The 19,112-nt window shown below is 41.5% G+C and overlaps 1 protein-coding gene across 1 annotated transcript in view; it reads right to left on the bottom strand.

The window, feature by feature from the left end:
* Positions 1 to 18,782, bottom strand: part of IL5RA (interleukin 5 receptor subunit alpha) — a 36,573-nt gene extending 17,791 nt beyond the window's left edge. The window contains exons 1-9 of the mRNA XM_045808109.2: positions 18,698 to 18,782; positions 17,294 to 17,437; positions 13,366 to 13,449; positions 11,690 to 11,835; positions 10,542 to 10,680; positions 7,649 to 7,802; positions 7,387 to 7,574; positions 5,192 to 5,337; positions 1,764 to 1,902 (exon numbers count right to left, since the gene is read on the bottom strand). Of these exons, the coding sequence (XP_045664065.1) occupies positions 1,764 to 1,902; positions 5,192 to 5,337; positions 7,387 to 7,574; positions 7,649 to 7,802; positions 10,542 to 10,680; positions 11,690 to 11,835; positions 13,366 to 13,438 (985 nt within the window). The 5' untranslated portion in view covers positions 13,439 to 13,449; positions 17,294 to 17,437; positions 18,698 to 18,782. The remainder of the gene's footprint in view (positions 1 to 1,763; positions 1,903 to 5,191; positions 5,338 to 7,386; positions 7,575 to 7,648; positions 7,803 to 10,541; positions 10,681 to 11,689; positions 11,836 to 13,365; positions 13,450 to 17,293; positions 17,438 to 18,697) is intronic.
* Positions 18,783 to 19,112: the final 330 nt, after the last annotated feature.

Here is a 19,112-nt window from a genome sequence, read left to right as displayed (position 1 = left end):
ATCCAAACACTTCTTAGGGCTCTCATCTTGGTTTCCACCATGTTGGTCTGAAGTCTTTGGACAGCATTTAAAAAAAATCTCTGAAGCTCTATGTGTAGCAATGTTGGGAAGACACAGAAATAGCAGTAATTTGGAGCTAACGAGTTTTGTGCCCTTGGGGAGTAACATACACCGTTAAAAAAAACCAATGTGACCAAATGTAAGTAATGAAAATCAAACTTCTATCGCAGACATTTGATAAAAAGGAATAATCTTGTTAAAAATTTCCTGGGACTGATGAATGTTCTGTTTGTTTTGTTCTTGGCGAGCAAAGTGAATCTACTTTGTGCAGAAGAAGCAGAGTGGCGGGAGGTCCTGTGCGTGCCGGCCTGTGGAGCCAGGTTGGGGCAGCAGGCTAGGGAGGAGAGGAGGGAGACAAGACTGGCCTCGGCAGAGGTGGGAAGTAGGTGCAGTTGGCCCAATCTTCATTCCTTTTCTCCTTCTTTCCTGTCCCTCTTTCCAGGAAGGCTCATGCTGCTCCTCTGAGTTCCAGTGGGGGGATTTGGGAGCCATCCCATAAGGCTGTGCTGATTGTACATTACGCAATTCTGGGGGGTGCCATTCCCCTTTACAAACCCCCTTGCAGACTCCCAGCCACGCTGCGGTTCTTAGGCCTTCTCTCATCTCGCCCATCCTTCCATGGAAATCTACCTGCCACGTGTCTAATCTGACTCACATCCACACAGCCTAATGGGCCACTGCCCACGAATTTCCTGAAGACCCACCCATTAGCCTTAAGTGAATGACTTACATGGAAAATTTTACAACGGGCCTAAAAGAAAGCTCTCCTTAAGTATGCTCTTCAAATGATCATTGAATACCCCATAGGATGAGTGAGAAAGAACATTCACGCGCTTGACCAGCCAGAACCACAAAGTTAGCTCCCAGGATCTCATAATTGTTTAATTTGTTCAGCACTTTGCCGCTTGCAGAATCCTGTCACCCCCTGGCGCCCCGCTGAGAGCTCTGGAGCAGGAATCTGTCAACCTCGGTTTGAATCCCATATCTGCTACTCCCTGGGCAAGCAGAGTTGAGCAGATTGCCTAAACTTTCCAAAGCTATTTTCTCATCTGCAAAATAGGTTTGTTGATAAGATTAATGAAGGTCATGCACGTAAAGCATTTAGCAGTGCTTGGCAAACAGCCATCAATAATTGTTACCTACAGTCATTGTGTTTTATCTCCCAGTACCATGTGAGGCGGGTGAGCTGGATGCTATGGGCTTTGTCCTGGGAACCCAAGCAAAGTCAGAAGGCATTTTTCCAAGGGTATGCAGTCATTACGTACCAAAGCTGGGTGTTACACCCGCGCTCTCTAGGTACGATTCCCATGTTCCTTGTACTGTTCCATGTTCTGGTAGATCTCACGCAACACTTAACCACATACGTCCACACCCTCAGGCTGCATGCTTGCAGCACACACAAGAGATAGGTCAGCTGCTTTTTCACTGTCTACTTCTGTCAGAGAACGTCACTGGAAACCCAGGACACCCAGGCGATGACAAGCACAGCGGGTGAATTTTCTGTCTTCAAGGTGCAAGGCCACACCTCCAGGTTATGGGATCGCCACCCGAAGCCCAGTGAGCATAGCAACGGTCAAAGAGGCAGTAGACTGACCGAAGATGAGGCACTCTGGACCCACGAGTGAATGTGTACCCTTTCCAGGATTATCTGTTTTAACCATGAGGAAGGTCGCCCGCTTTAAAAATAAACAGAAGATACTTACCCACATATATAGGTTGGCTCCACTCACTCCAAAACCCCATCTGTCTGCACACAGAACTCACTGCTGCTCTCACTTGAATGGAATATTTAGAAATATCATCAATTATCGAGATGAATGTATTCGTTGTCATTTTTTCTGTCTAAACGGGGAAAAAATAGCATTATAAGAATCTCTGGACATGTAATTTAAGTAATGTCAGTTATCAGAATGGAAGGTGGTACCTAAGTACTGTGACTCACTGTTACCTGACCCATTAGTTTATTCTAGACTGCTTCAGTATGGCTGTGTTGGCAGCTACCCTTCGGGGAAAGCGATCTGAGAACCAAAATAAAGAAAAAGTCAATGGTAACACCCAGATGACTTATCTAGGTCCAGCGGATGTTTCCAGATGAAAAGACTGAAGTGGCCAATTGTAGAACACATAATCCGCCTCATCTCATCCCTCCACCTTCTGTAGTCAAATTACTAAACAACATCACTTGGTCTGCACCCTCTTCAGCGGGCGTCAGCAAACTACAATGTGTGGGCCAGTCTGGCCCACTGCCTCTTTTTGTAGGGCTTGCAAGCTGCGGATGGTTTTATATCTCTCTCAATGATTGAAAAATATCAGAAGAGTATCTCATGACCCACGAAACTGAGATTTCAGTATCCACAAGTCTTTCTTGCAACACACCCATGCCTATTTGCTTACATATTATCTACGGCTTCTTCTGTCCCACAGTGGTAGAGCTGAGGAATTGTGATAGAAACCGTATGGCCAGCTAAGCCTAAAATATCTGGCCATTTCCAAAAAAGAAAAAAAAAAAAGTTTGCTGTTCCCTGATGTATAGGAATGTCTCAAAGTGGAGCCACGGGGGACACCGTGATAGAGAAGACGAAAGAGCAGAGTCCTTGAATCTAGGAGAGGGCTGGCTTTGAATCCTATACTCCAAACTACCTGTAAGGCAAATTCCTTGACCTCTCTGAGCCCCTTTTCTCATCTATAAAATGGGAATAACAATACCTAAGCATGGATTATGGAATTAAATGGAAGTATCTTTGTAATTCCAAGTTTAAGGATGTTTTGGGTTGAAGCCTATGAAAACTGCCAATATTCAACCCCTTGTGATGAGCAAAAACAGTAGTGTTGGGCAGTTCAGTACAATAATAGGTGCTCAGTAACTAGGGTTTGCCACAGGTAATTCGGGCTAAGGTTGTCCCGTGTTACAGCGAGGCTATTTTCTCACAAACGAGTCTTTCTCTGTTACTCTCTACTGGTCAGTGTCCACACCATTCAGCTAATCCTTTATGCCCCAAACCAGACATGCATCCCTGACGCCTGCATCTTACGTTCTTCCGGATGTGTTTCCCCTTGACTTACCCCGCCCCACGACCACCACCGCCTGATTTATCTTGTTATCTTTTGCTTGGCTGGTTGCCAGAGCCATTAACCCCACCTCCCTGTGTCCACATGGCCCTCTCCACACACATCCAGCTTTCATGCTGCTACCAAAATTATTCTTTGATTTTACAGATGCAGTCACAGTTCTGTGTTGAATAAAACTCTTCAGTGGCCTATGGCAGTGGTTTTAAAAAGAGAAACCACTCTTTTTTTTTTTTTTTTAAGTAAAATCTCAGTCATTCTGGGAAAAGTCCCAGTGTAGGATCAAGACGACTTATCCCAATGTTGGCTTTATGTCCAGGCCAACTCAGTTACTGACACTTGGCTGAAGGAGCCCTGCTCTCTTAAGCCTTTGAGTTACACCTTCTGCCCAGACCCCCTGCCACTTCAGGTGTGCTTGGCCCACGGATGCAGGCCAGGAGCTGTTGATCACGGAGCCGCGGGGAGGTAAACACAGACATCAAGACCAGGGTGTCAGAACTCTCGTAGCAATTTGCCACAACATTCAAGCCCATGATCACCGGGCTTCTCTTGGGGTATATTTGATTTTTCTAGCCTTTCATTTTTAATGTATTTTCCAAAAGAACAATTGGAAATTGAATTAGAAATCTAATTAAAAATTAGAAATTAGATTAGAAATTATAAAAAGTAAACCAGTCTTTCAGCATAGGTATTTTGGGAAGTGCTGGCTACAGAAGTTGGTCTCCTCTCCCCTCACCAGGCACCTCCCCTTCGTGATTTTGTTCAGTTCTTCTCAGCGGGGGACTGCTTTGCCCACCCCCTCCTCTGGACCTCTCCTGGCCCTGACAGTGATGTGGTGAGTGTCCACTAGACTGGGCTCCTGGATGGCAAAGGCGCTATCCTCCCTATCTTTATACTTCCCACACAGAAACCAGTTTGCAAGTATGGCTGAATCCGATTGGATGGAATGGAATTCGCTTTGCCAACTATCAGTAAAACGCCAGTGGTAATCCTAACTTGACCTACACTTTGCAGCTTAGTGGCTTAATCTCTCTGCCTCACTTTCCTGTGTCATGGGAATGCGAGTGACTTAATGGAGTTACTGGGAAGATGGAATAAATTAGCATAATGAAGCCTGACACAGAGCTGACGCTCCCTAAGTGCTGGCCGGCCTCTCAGTTCCCTGTCCCTTGAACTTTTTGTTCTTTAGTGCTAACGAGTATGTTGCAGTTGTAGTGAAAGATAGAAAACATAAAATTTACCATCCTAACTATTTTTAAGTGTATAGTTCGGTAGTGGTGAGTACATTCACATTGCTGTGCAACCATTTTGTGCACTCTTGTACCCTCCGACACCGAAACTCGACTCGTTAAACAACAGCCCCACGCCCCCCTCCTCCCAGCTCCTGGAAACCACCATTCTACTTTCTGTCTCTCCGAATGTGACTACTCTTGGTATCCCCCATAAGTGCGATCCTGCAGTATTTGTCTTTTTGTGACTGGCTTATTTCACTTAACACGGTGTCCTCACAGTTTGTCCAGGTTGTAGGATGTGTCCGAAATCTCTTCCTTTTTAAGGCTGCACAATAGTGCATTGCGTGAATGGACCACGTTTTGTTAATCCATTCACCATCTGTCAGTGGGCACTCGGGTTGTTTCCTCCTTTTGGCTGTTGTGAATACTGCTGTGAACATGGGTGTGCAAACTTCTCTTTGAGACGCCGCTTACAGTTCTCTTGGATGTATACCAAGAAGTGGAAGTGCTGGGTCACACAATAATTCTATTTTTTTATTTTTTGAGAAACTGTCACACCGTTTTCCATAATGGCTGCAACATTTTATATTTGCACCAATAGTAGTGCTCATGAGTTTCTATCTGATCCTTTGTGTTACTTTGAACCAAAAGTGTGTCCTTTGAACACAAAAAAGCCAGTAAAGCTTGGTTTACTTTTACAAAACTTGGATAGATATAAGATACCTTTGACCTTGTTAGCTCCAAGCTATAACCACAGCTGTCACTGAATGGAATGTTTCAAGTGTTTCTATGAAAATGCTATCATCAAATATTGGAATGATCTGAAGAATTACCTGAAAATAATTTTTCCTTGTGTTGTAAATTTTCACTTCATATTCAAAGCAGTGAACTGGAAAGGCAGAAATGGGTTTCTCCCACTGAATCGAAAGACAGGTTCCTTCAATCTCTGCTGTGACATTCACTGGAGGATTAATTCGATCTAGGTTCGAGAATGAAAGGTCAGTGGTCTGCGGTGATAGATCCAATCCACTCACACTCCTCAAGACATGTCTAAGATACAATCTTCTCCAGTATCGATCTACCCTCAGGATTTAACTAATCTCCAAGCCACAAGACCCCCAGTGACTCACAGATGACTCCTACATAGTAGCCCTGAAGAGATCTCTACCGGAATCCTAAAGGATTCCTATTCCAAATGGCATTGAATGGTCGAGTCCCTTTCCCCTTCAGCTCATTGCAAGACCCATCTCACTATCCCTGTTTCTCAAGCAGGACCAAACTGGGTCAGTCTCATTCTGGAGAGAAATTGCTCTGGCTTCCACCGAGCCCTGCCTCTACTGAGCCAGGTGTGTGGCCCTGGGTAATAATTTCCTCATTCTGAGCTTCAGTTTTGTTTCATTTTATTTTGTTTGTCTTCTTTCAGGTTTGTCTGGGGGATGAAGTGGGAAGCTTCAATGTTCTCTTGCATAAAAAGAGTGGATTGGGCCATATATGTCTTAACTTACAACTCCAGAGTTCTTTTCCCTGACTTATCACTTGATTGTCGTATAGCCTTGTGATGTGGGTGGAAATTATTCCTGAGTGTTCTTGTCTTAGGTGATGTGACTTAGATCTCACAATTAATGAATCATAGGGACAAGCTAAGAGTGGGACCTCTCAGTTCCAGAGCCTGCCATTCCCTAAGCAGAAAAAATTTAACCAAGAATGTATTTCTTTTAGTTATATGAGGAATTTATCACCAAGAACTGAAAATCATACAGGAAAATGAATTCCTGTTGTCCGTATCAGGTTGTGTCCATTTTCATATTAATACTGCTTCCTAGGTCCTCCTCAGCCTTTTTAATTACCGATTTTCAGGAAAGTGACACTTTTAGATCATCTGGGAAATAGACTATTGCATAGAATTACATAACTTCTTTAGTGATATGGCCCTGTTAAAAAAAAGTTATATTTCATTTGCTAGAGCTAGAGATAAATCCTGCCCCTTTAAATAATATTTTGTATACTTATAATCATGTATAATTACCAGGCATTGTTCTAAGCACTGCATGGTTATTAACATACTTAATTCTCACAGAAACCTTGCAGGAAGTGTTAATTTCTCCCTATTTCTTTCTGATGAGAAGACTAAGGTACAGAGGAATGATCAGCCTGTCTACAATCCCTCAGCTGGTCTGTAGGGGAGCCAGGATCCAAGCCCAGGCAGCCTGACTCCACAGCCCACGTCAATAAATATGCAACAACTGAAATCTTGAACGTTAGTAACAAGAATGCGATGTGAAAGGCTCCTGATGGGTTTCATTAATTCAAGTATCTAGGATGAAGGAGACTATTTCCATTTTGAGAACCGAGGAAATGAAACCTTAAATAATAAGTTTAGATCTGAGAATCATATGCTGAGCAAAACATTTTCGGATCACCCAGAGGAGACAGACCAGAATGGTAAAGGATCCTAAGAAGAAAGCATGAGGAATTGGCAGTAGGAAGATTCGGGAAGAGAAATCTCAGGATGAGGAAGCTGGCTGTCTTTGGGTAGCTCTGAGACCATCTTGGGAGGAAAAGGATGAGAATTACTTGGAGGTGGTACCTGTCCATCACAGGATCAATGGGCAGAAACTTCATGAAATGAGTCAGAGCTGAAAAGGGGCTGCTCCCTTCAGCAGCGAGTTCACATTCCTGGTTCAGTGATTCTCCCATGGTAGAGATTCTGTCCCCCATGGGACATTTAGAAATGTTGGGGGACATTTTGTTGTCACAGCTGGGGGAAGAGGCTACTGGTCTGGTAGGTAGAGACCAAGGGTGCTGCTAAAAATCCCACAAGGCACCAGACAGCTCCCGCAAGACAGTTATCCAACCAAGAACGTTAGTAGAGCTGAGGCTGAGAAAGCTGGCCCCTGCGATTGTCAGGCAGAGGACAGATGGTCACTTAGCATCAGAAAATTACTCAAACTAGGTGATCTTTATAACCCCTTCCAATGCTGGGATTCTGCGATTTGGTTATTTCAGCTTCGAGGGAAGTCTACCTTACCAATTGCATGCAGAGCAAATAGCTGATCAAAAGGCTTGATTGTAGCACGCTTGCTGGAGCCATTAGCATGCACTGCCAGCCAGTCACTCCCTCTGCTACTGATAAAAGTCCTCGGAAACCAGCATGCAATATTTCTCTTCAGTGTGTCTTTCCTATACTCCTGGCATTCTTCGGTCGAGGAGCCATACCTAAATGGAAACACTCATAAGTTTTTAAGACTAGAGGAAACAATGCATTTGCATAAGTAAAAATAGGTACTCACCTATAGTAGAGGGAATAGTGCGTATCCTCAGGGGCATCCTTGCCAACCAGCCAGGTACAGTAAAGAGAAACTTGGAATGGCCTTAAGGGATCATAGTTATTTAATGTGGTGTTCGTAGTACATGTTAAATTCACAACCGAGGTTCCAGGAGACCCTAGATGGCCAATAAGATGGTCAAAAATAAGACCAAAACTGCCATGACAGCTTTTAAATTTTGCATTTCCTCTGAAACCGTAGTGATTGGGCACGTCTTACCATAAAAAAAGTAATCATTATCAAAAGTTTATAGAGACCTATTTGCAAAAGGCCAGCTTACTGGGAGATGAAGCTAGGATTACAAAGCCTGTGTTTCTGGCATTAAAGTTTCTGGCTACTTTGGGTTAAGAGGGTGTGCGTGTGTGACATACTTTAATGACAGTTTAATAGGACAAGAGACTGTCATTCAGAGCTTGGGGCCCAGGAACCTTGATATTCTAATGCCACATTTTTCAATAATGAGCTGTGACACTTTGAACCCCACTATTATGGGCCTTAGTTTTTCCAGCTGTAAATGGGGTGTTAACAGAGAAAGGTCTCCAGTGCCACTTTCCATCCTAGAATTGTGTGATTCATTAGGTCGCACCCAAATGTGTCCTGAATAACAGAAATTGCTGCTCCGAGGGAAGGGGGTGCTGGCAGCACTGCCAGATAATAACACTTCCTCTGGCACCCGGGTGGCTCAGTCAGTTAAGCAGCTGCCTTTGGCTCAGGTCATGATCCTGGGCTCCTGGGATCAGCCCTGCGCCGGGCTCCCTGCTCAGCCGGGAGCCTGCTTCTCCCTCTCCCCACCCCCTCTTTTCCTCTCTCCCTCTCCCTCCCTCTCCCTCTCTCTCTCTTTTGCTATCTCTGTCTCTCTCAAATTAATAAATAAAATCTTTAAAAAACAAAAACAAAACACTTCCTCGGAGACTCCATGCACACTAGCCTGTTGAAGTCAGCTTTACTGTGCAAAGATATTAAAGGAATCTTGCAATTTTTCACCAAACATACTATGTTCATTTCACGTAGGATTTGTGAAGATTTGACTGGAAAGCCTTGTTTTCATTTCAAACCACATTGTCACCATGTTAACTGGGGCTCTTCAGAACACACTGTGGTGACATTGACCATGTGTTGCTCACAGGGAAAAAACACTTTAGGCCGAGGGTCTGGGAGGACCGCATCAAAGTGAGAGCCTTTAGATTGAATCTCGAATGATAGAAGGGGTCTTTGTAGCTTAGTTTAAGTCAGTCCTATGATCATATATATCACTGTCAGCAAAGTTCAGGGGAGAAGAAGACAGACCTCTTTTGTCCGCAGAGAAGTTGGACAAAAGGGACACCGACTACTTTGTGTTATTACCATGCACGGTCAGATAGGTTTTTTCTATATATTCATATACAACAAACATACATAGACTGATGTGTAGGCCTTGTACTCAATGTACTGTCCATGCACGAAATGACCGGATGTTCCATGCCCAAGTATAGTTTGCAGTCGCCTATAATTTGTTTGTCTCCCACCTCTCTTCTGAGGAATTACTTGGTATGAATTCTGTTTGATTCAAGGGAGAATTAATTTTTCGTTCATGTCACTGTATATTGGCATGCTCAGAGAATAATTAGAATTGCAGAAATGTAATTGTGAAAGATGCATTACAGGTATAGTCCTGTTACTCACTGAGACATGGAAAAGAAGTTTAAAGTCAGCCACACAGAGGTCTGTATTTGTGATCTTGGGTCTGCCTTGGGTTAGTCCCTGAACCTGGAATCCAGGCCATTGTGAATTGACTGCTATATGGTCTTGGCAACATGTTATAGTGAGTTAACAGGAAGATGTTCACAGTGCTGGTCTCAGTCCTTGACACAATTCAGGGGGTATGTAGCCTTTTCGTTCAGTGATGTGACAAGAGGATGATTGCCTGTGGGACAGACTGGCAAAGACAGTTGTTACTGGAACTTGGTGATCCTTCTCTCTTTCCCTGGTGTGTGTGTGTGTGTGTGTGTCCAAGGGTTTAATCACAAGTATCACTGACTCTACATATTAGATACCCTAATTTTCCACCAAAGGACGGTACAGACAGTGGGTGCTGTCTCTCCTCTTTCATCACGGTGGGTTGTTCTGTGTTGTGGCCTTAGTGAACCATCAACAGCTTCCTTTATTCGTTCCGGCATTCTAGCAGGACTCTGCAAACATGACAGGAGGAAACATGCACTCTCGTTCTCCTGGCTCAGTAAAGCATGAGCCACTGTCCCTGTCCCCAACAGGCTCATATGCAGAGGCGGCAGGGAATATTTGTACTGTATTATTTGTGAGAGAGAATGGCGTACGTGCCAAATGCGTAACACAGCCCGTGAATGGGCTCCGAGGAGGAAGGGCGCCCTTTGGTGTACAGGACGAAAAGTGAAATGGCTTATAGAGGAGGTACAACTTGATTTGGGCCTTAAAGTGTGGGAAAGATTCAGAAAAGCAGGCAGAATTCAAGAAAGCAAAGCCTCTGAGGCAAGAAGAAGCTGCTGTGTGGGGCTCAGTGTTAGAAATCTGAGAAAAGCAAAGGAATCATGTTGGGTAGGGTTGGAAAATGTCTTAGAGCCCAATCATGAAAGACCTTATTGGCCCCGATTTTGCTGATGACCCTGTGACTTTAGAGCAGGAGAGCGAGAAACGTAAGCTATGTCTGCAGGGATATACTGGATGGAAAGGGGGGCAGGTGGCAATAAGTAATCACGGCCGTGGTTAGGATGTTGATGAGGAGGAAGAATCCTTGGCAGGAACTGCTGACTGACTATGGAAAAGAAAAGCCAGTTTCTTTTCCAACTTTGCCTGTTCTGCCAAGTCAGGAATACAATACGAGGCTGTTAGGAGCCTGCCTTACCCGGTGGGGCTTTAAGCTCAGCAGAAACCCAGTCGCTTGCCAGGAGGGAGTGGCCATTCCATGGGATGGTCTGCACACTTGCTGAAAAGCCTTGATGAAGAACGGTTACGCGTTTGCTTTCAGTGTTTCTGGTTTCATACTAAAAATAAACGCCACAAGTCATGATACAGAAAAGGGAAAGAGCATTAAGAGAGCTATTTTAATCCAACAGGCATTTTCTTCCACTTTTCAAATGGCACGTAAATAAAATGCAATGAACTAGTTTGGATAGAAAAAACTTAAGCACGTGATTTCACAGGTGCATATATGCTTATCCCCAAACTCATAGAGTTAGGTAAACACGTACAGCTTTTTATACACCATTCATACCTCAACAAAGTTGCTTTTAAGAAATGAGCAAGTAAATAAACGGCCCAATTGTAGCATTTGTGTGTTAAAAAAAAGTACAATAATAATATAATAATTCTTCAATGATACATGAACACAGTAAAAACAGAATACTATGATTAAGGCTCATATTCACTTCAGCCATCACCTCTAGTCTCAGTCTCCTCCCCAGGGGTAATATTCTAAGGGAGGATTCTCTAGAATTCCATATTGACTGAAAAAATAGCTAATACTAATCACTTCTCCCTTTGTTTCACGTTACTGCACATCTCCTAGGTATCGGGTGCTTTAACATAAACCCAGCAGTGGGATGCAGCAAACCCGCGTCTCTGAGACCTATAGTGACCGGCCCAAGGTTGCCATGGCAGGAAGTGGCTGAACTCGGATTCGAACTTGGCCTCTCTGGTTAGGCACCCGGCTGCCTCCCATTTTACTCCACTGCTCTTTTCTCTATCTGTTTCTCTTTGCTATTTTCAAGTATCAAATCCATTTTACCTTCAAAGTCACTAAACTTTCTTTTCTTGGAGAAAGAATCGGGGCAAAGTTAAAATGGTCTGTGCTGCTGTCAAACGCTGAGCCACACACATGACACTAGGTCACGGTCATTTTGGCACCCTACTCTGCTCAGAGTCTAACAGAAAACCCTCGAGTCCTTTTTTTTTTTTTTTTTTTTTGTAACTTAAAATTTCATTCGATAGGGAAAATGCAGTCAAAGTTCAAACTGACTCTAAATAAAGATGACTGTCAGAATAAATACTTACATCTTCTTCTTGCGGACCATTTATTCTCACGTGATAGCCTAGCTCGACATTCTTTGGCTCTTGATCAGGATTTGGTTCCCAGCGTAAAAGAACTTGGGCTAGACCAATAACTTGGACGGTGAAGTTGGTAGGGGGGAGAAGCAAAGCTGTTGATGAAACAGAGCCTCATGATGTTCAATTGTACGGACGCAGCCCTTTGAAATTTTTCAAGTACTTCGGTGTGTAGTGTAGGATTTTATGATTGTTAGAGTGTATAATACTGAAATAAGTTTGGAAAAAGTTGCTTTAAAACTGCTTTTAATTCATTATCTTTCTAACTTTGCCCAGGTAATTCCCTATAGCACATACAGGTTTTTACTGAAATATGAATATTCAAATACATCATTCATTACAACTATAGATTTCAAACTGAGGGCCATTGTGTATAAATTGGCTGGAAATCTTTTGGTTTGTAGCTAGAATTTTTTTTTAATTGACATGGAAGAAAATAGGATAGAAAATATCAGGGTGCATGAAACGTAATTACTATTTCATGAACCTCTTGTTTCCGCTACATGAATGTACTTAAATATTTGTATTTGCACTGGTTCTTGATGTAAAATTAATTTATTTCTCATTATGATTCAAAGTCAAAACAATTAGTGAGCCAAACTGCTTAGACATTAATAGAAAAGAGGTTTTTTTCTTTGAACCACTGTTTTCAAAATGAAAACTTCCCTTTAAATTACAAAATCAATGCCTGTTCATTTTAGGAATTTTGGAAAGCACAGGTGAGCAAAAAGAAAAAGAAAAGTTACCTCTAATCCTGCAACTAAGAATAGTGTTAATATGTGATATATTCATTATTTTTTGTCCTTGGCATATGTTGCTACAACTTGTTAAATTGTTTCCTAAAACTAGGACAATATTGTACACACCATTAGGAAACTGACTTTTATTTATTTGCTACATGGTTAGGAGATTTCCATTGACCTTTAATTTTTAATAGCCTTCTACAACTCTGTGTCTGTACCTGCCACATACAGGACTTGCAGGGCTCTGTCTCTACCACACTGTCCATTATGGTAGCCGCTAGCCATGTATAGCTAGTTAAATGTAAGTTAAACCAAATGTTCATTATCTTAGTTGCACAAGCCGTATTTCAACTACTCTGTAGTCATTATGTGTAGTGTCTACTCCATTGCACAATGAGGATAAAGAACAGTGTCCTTATCATGGAAAGTTCTCTTAGACAACACTACATACAGATCATGTGATAATTTCCTTTTCTTAGACTCTGTCCTTATACCAAATCCATAGTTCAACAAGTTTCTGAACTAAAACATAGTGGAAGTTTTTTATTCTTTGGCTGTGAAGACTTGTAACCAACCTCTTGTATGGGAAGGCACCCATATGTGGTCACCAGCTCCAGCTCTATTCCGTAGAGCCCATACACCCACACTCAGAATATGATTCCCCTTTGTAGCATAAAACTGGCATTCCAGCCAACTTTGCTTTCTTAAAGTACAGCATGTTTAAAAAGTTTGTATTCTGATAAGAATAAATACTCTTCTTTTAAAAATGCATACATAATTTCCTAATGGAGGGATTATTTAGGAAAAAAATAGTGCTATCATTTTTTGTAATGTATTTTTTTTAATGAAGAAACGCTAGTGAACTTAATAGATGGTACCTACATTTTTTATCGGGAAGTAAGTCTGCTCTTGGTATCACCGCAGCCCATAGCAGAATGAATAATGCAGGCGCCATGATATCGCATCCTACAGAAGACAGGAGGATGGAGATTCCAATCACCACCAGTTGCCATGTTTAAGAAAAACTGAAAGCTACCTTTTTATGTAAAATGTAGTCAATTTCCCATTTAACAGTCACGAACTATCCATTATGTGCTAAAAATATAAATATGAACAAATCTTGGGTTTTGTCTTTAAAACCTGGATCTGTAGTCTGAGGGGCAGGACGAAATGTAAATGGATAATTGTAGTCCAGTTAAACACTGTTGCAATAAAGGTGTGAATGGGGCGCAGTAGGAGCCAAGAGACTTCTGAATTAACTCCGGAAGGATTAACTAGAGTGTTGTTGTTGTTTTAAGATTTATTTATTTTAGAGGGAAAGAGAGGGTAGGGGGGAGACAGGGAGAGGGAGCAAGAGTCCCAAGGAGACTTGGAGCTGAGCACAGAGCCCGATGCAGGGCTCGATCTCATGACTCCGAGATCACGACCTGAGCGGGTCACTCATCCAACTGAGCCACCCAGGCGTCCCTTAATCAGAGTTCTTGACACACAAAGGGGGAAGGCAGGCCTGGTGGAATCCACAGCGAGGGCAAAGCCAGAAGAGCAGAAACTAAGTGGGTGAGGTCAGGTCCTGAGCAGGAGACCAGAGCAAATCTTTGAACAGTAAAAATTCTAGGCACTGTTAATCAGATTGAAAATAAGCACCATTCCAATTTTCACTAACAAGTATTTAAATATGGGCCAACATGACAAGAAACTTAAATCTAAAACAATTTGAATGTGGGAAAGAGACACTTTGTATCACCAACCTGGTATACATTTATGGTACTTTGAGCTTTGGAGAGGTTAAACATTCTGATGAATCCAAATAGGGGCAGGCCATCAAAGGAATTAAAAACATAGTTTCAGGCCTGAAGAAAATAAAAACAGTTTTGCTATCTACTTGAAACAACTGGACAATGGAACCTAACCAGGAGTAGTACGGTTATAATAACTCTGCGGGGCAGTCTGGAAAGCGTGGGTGTTAATTCAGCATCTTGTTGGACATGTCCTCGAAGAAGGGAGTGGATATCTTGTTGGGAATTATCGATTAGAAATCTTGAGGGTTTCCTCTGAAGATATTGAAAGGCATTTTTCATATGGACCGGATTTTAAGGAACAAAGAATTTTCACAGCTTCCCCGTGTTGTGTGCTACCCTGGCTTTTACAAAAGAGTTCTTCTTTTTATCTCTCACCCCCCTCCTTTGATTCAGTGGGTGGCCCACATGGGTATCAGCCAATTGACAATGAAGAAAAGGAGTCTGAGAGCTTAAATAATTTTCCACAATCAAACAGCTAGTAGATAATGGAATTTAGACCCAATCTTAGATTTTCCAACAGCAAAGTCTATGTTCTGTACTAATTTAAATAACTTCTAGTTTTCAGTTTAAAAATGTATTTAAAAAGGGGCACCTTGCTGGCTCAGTTGGAAGAGCACGTGACTCTTGGCCTCAGGGTCATGAGTTTGAGTCCCACATTGGGTATAGCAATAACGTAAAAATACAATATTTTTTAAAAATTTACTTAAATGGGTTGGTATTTAGTGAATATAATGGTGGTAGAAGATAGACTTTTGGTTAAATGGCGAAAAAAGAAATTCTTAATTATTTTTTAGCTTACTATTTAACCAACTTCTTAACTTACTACTATCACTTTTAACTTTGTAATGAAATTAATAAAATATCACAATATAGAAGATAGCAACATCATATAAATCAACTTCTTTTTCATATAAACTTAAGTATTGCTAATCAGAATTGTGCTACTTTTGATAAAAATAATTTTCTCTTATTCTGGTCCCACGCCGTGTAGAAACAGAACTTCAAAAATGACGAGAACAATAAAAGCAGGTATTTTAATACTTCAAGTTTTTCAACAAGTAAGAATGTTACAGAGTTAAAGGGAAGCATTAGTAATTTGCTGAGCCTAAGAAGGAAAGATTCAAAAATAAAACCAAAAAGACCCTTAACAAATAACAACAAAGACAGTTTCCTCTGCAAGTTAAGAAGGTTATGTCTTTGAAACGTCAGCATTTCCTGAAATGATGTTACATCTGCTCTCACTTTGCACTAATTGTCATTAAGAGGAATTCTAGGTCAGAAAAAAAATGCAAGATTGATATTCCCTGGTGCCTTGTACTGACCGGCAAAGCAAATAGTATGTTATGACCAAACACCTATTTGTCTTTTGCTGTTAAGTAATTGAAGAGATAAAACTCAGTGGGAAGATAATTCAATATTTTACATAACAAGCACCTTTCCCTAGAATTTGTTACCTATTCCGGCATCATAGCTGCTGAAAATGGAATTATTTTTCATATTCAATCACTCAAAACTTTTTCGATGTTAGATTTTTTTTTTTTTGCTATAAAACAGCCATACACTTTTTCCCCCACATCTCATTGTGATATTTTCCATTCAAAAAGGTGACACAACAAAATTAGATGTCCTATAGACAACACAAGATACTCAAATAGAAGTCAAAACCTTACTGAGAATGACAATTTTTTGTGAGCCAGATAAATTCCCCCCAAGACTGGGTATTACTAGAGCTTTGGCAGTTGACCCGTGTTTTCCGTAATCCTGTTCATTCTCTGCTCTGTTCCCTGAAAGCTCCTCCAGCCTTTGTCCGTGATCCCTTATTATTTCTGGTCTCAGGCATAGCAATTACCACTGCCGGAAAAACAACCCAAATCTCTCTGCGCCATGCTTTTAATCCAAAGGTATATTGTTAAATAAATGTCAACCGGGCAACCTTTCACTGCACAAAAACAGAGCTACCGCTCTCGCTTAAAAATACATGTATCAAAATGACAATATGATCAACTACTTTTCATGGCTACCAATTAAAATCTGCAAGAAAGCTATCAAGTTGTTAAAATAACATTCAAATTAAGCAGAATGGGCCTACTAACAATCATCACAAATACAAACTCAGACTTCTTAGAAATATCATAGGCTCAGGTGACATTTCACTGAGTCTACCTAAAATTCCTCAAGTGCCCTCTAAGAATCTAGCTTCTGGTAAGTGTTATACTGGAAATTTGGGAGAAAACAGGAGCACAACCTCTTGCACTTAGATGTTTGTAGAAAGTTTTGGCAATTGGCAATGGATTTCCCCAGTGTTCCTAAGAATTGGTCAAAATCTACCGAAGTTCAGACTTAAGAATATTTTCCCCTCTTTTTTTCTTTTCAACTTTTTTTTTTTGCCCAGGGCATTTGTTTTATAACCAAAGTTGTATATGCAACCCTGTTTTTAGAGCATTTTTGAGTCACTTGTGGTGACATCTAATTCCAGACTTGACCTCAGTGCACAGAAATTGAAAAGCAACTGAGAGGATTCATGCTCCGTTAGGCTCTTAGAAGTAAAGAGTATACTTTTTTACTTCCTCTTTTGTTCCTGTACAGTGTCAGCAATAAAACTCATCTCTTGAGGGATGAAGAATAAATAAATAACCCAAGCTGTAAAATGCAAGTGACACGTTTGGCATTTAGGTATATTGCATTCCCCACCCCCACGATAACCTGTGCAAGCTTCCTAAAAATATAAATGAGTGATAAGGACCACATAGAATGCATGCATTTTTTTCTTATTATTCCTGGATTTTGGTCAATTTTTGAAATAGTCATAAAATGTAAGTCATGGGTTCAAATTGTTGCCCTATACATTCATAAACAATCTTTAGCCACGGTAGGAAGAGTGCTTCATTGGGAAAATGAAGGAAGAAGGACTTTGCTGCTAATCTCCCAATGGTGGTTAAATGTCTCCCAGCTAACCCCATGTGGTATGATTTGCCAGCCCGCATTCGTGCTCCCCCCATTCCTGGGCATACCTGCCTCTGGCGATCCTCTTGTTTCCAATGACCATGCTCAATAGCAGAGGGCTGGGACCAGATCCATCCTCTCTGTGCGTTTGGCTGCAGCCCCAGCACCTAGCTCAGTGACAGGCACACGGCAGATGCTACACGTGCCTGGTCCTGTATAGAATAGAGGCAAATTAATATGCTGCCCTTACCAAGTCCAGCTCTGCAGGCTAAAGCCTAGCACGGGGACAAGGTAGACCAGAGCACAGCAGGCTGGAGGCATGTTAACAAGTCTGATCCGTTTGGGGGGAGGTGTGATACATTCGGTACCTTGCCTAAAAATTTCCCCAAGTAGCATTTCATGTAAGAAAACAAATGAGGTGATTTGATTTCCAAATCTTTATTATGTTTTGAAAGGCAAACTTTTAACAAATAGCTACATACCTTAATATATTTTTCAATAACTACAAAAGAGGACATAACCTTTCACACAAAATAAAAATTGTACCAGGTAATGAAATTTTTGGCATGATAATCCATTAAATTGAGTATCAAATACATTAATCAATATGGTTATAAAAGCGGTCACTTTTCACGTGTCTATGAATGTTAGGCTCATGGCGTATTGAGGGATTTTTTTTCTTTCTTTTTAAAAAATTCTTCATTCAATCCATTTCTCCTGGATATATAAAAATAAATTCATATTGCTTTGGGTAAATAATTAAAACCAAGTGAGATATTTCAGCTATTTATGTTTTAGATACTTCAAATTATTGTACATCTCATATCAAGTCAAACAATCTTGAAAAATTCCAGAACCCCCAGGAGAGACAAAAAGCAGAAGCCTTCAGTTAGATGCAATGCAATCATCTCCTTTTTGCTGTTGTTCCTTAATTTGTAGCTTTCTTAATTAACTCTGAAACGTCTTCATCAAGATACTTCATTAACTGCTACACCCTGTTTTCTAACCTCAGGTATTTTCTAGGAAATCGTGGCAGAGTATGTATTTTCCTTTTAACCTCCAAAATATCTGCAACAATGGCAATCAAGTCCCCTATATAAGGGTCAACAAAAACCGTAGGTGTCTTGTTAATATGACTCACCCAGCCATGGATTTGCCCTCCTCGGTTACTTAGCTGAGTTACAAGGACACAAGAATAGAATGCTATACCCAGAATCGATATGACCTGCCTGATAGATGTTTTATAGCACCGTTATTAGTTCTGACCCTGCTAGTAATAGTTATAAGGGGTTTTGTTTCCCCTTTATATTTAAAAATTTGCCACATATTTAGAAATCATTATTTCTCCCTTTCCCTATCCACCCCCCTTCCCCATGTAATGAAATTCTTAGGAGGTGGAGCGCAGGGTAATCTTAGAGGGAAAAAAGGCATTTGCTCACTTTGCGATGAATCAGCCTTGGACCCCCACTTACTGAGAAGTGCAGTGGCCGCGCCATCAGGAGCAGCTGCAAGGGCATTGAAAATGAATCTTATCTCTGGGTGCACTTTTTGACTTAGAGGCGGTTCTTCTTTACTGTTTCATCATCACAGCTGTAATAGTTACAAACTCACAGGCAGTTTGCTTTACGGTGGGATGGCAGGCAGCTCGGCTTCTCTAAGCACATACCCAGGAGCGTTTGTCAGAGCGGCCATGGACCGAAACTCAACAGCAACTCCCCAATGAATGAAATGAAAGGATCTCTCTTGTCCTGATAGCCACTATCTGATAACGGTCTTGTCTGCATTTTCATTCTCTCTCAAGATGTTTGGCTCTGTTCAGGAGCTGAAAATAACATTTACCCCGTGGTGACAAAGTCAAGTTTTCTGTGGATACTCTCAAGTACTGCG

The sequence above is a fragment of the Ursus americanus genome, chromosome 14, assembly GCF_024610735.1.
Source record: "Ursus americanus isolate L20-20 chromosome 14, mUrsAme1.1.p, whole genome shotgun sequence".
Classification (NCBI taxonomy): Eukaryota; Metazoa; Chordata; class Mammalia; order Carnivora; family Ursidae; genus Ursus; species Ursus americanus.
Note: the sequence above shows the minus strand (reverse complement) of the source record. Positions and strands in the feature narration are given on the sequence as shown.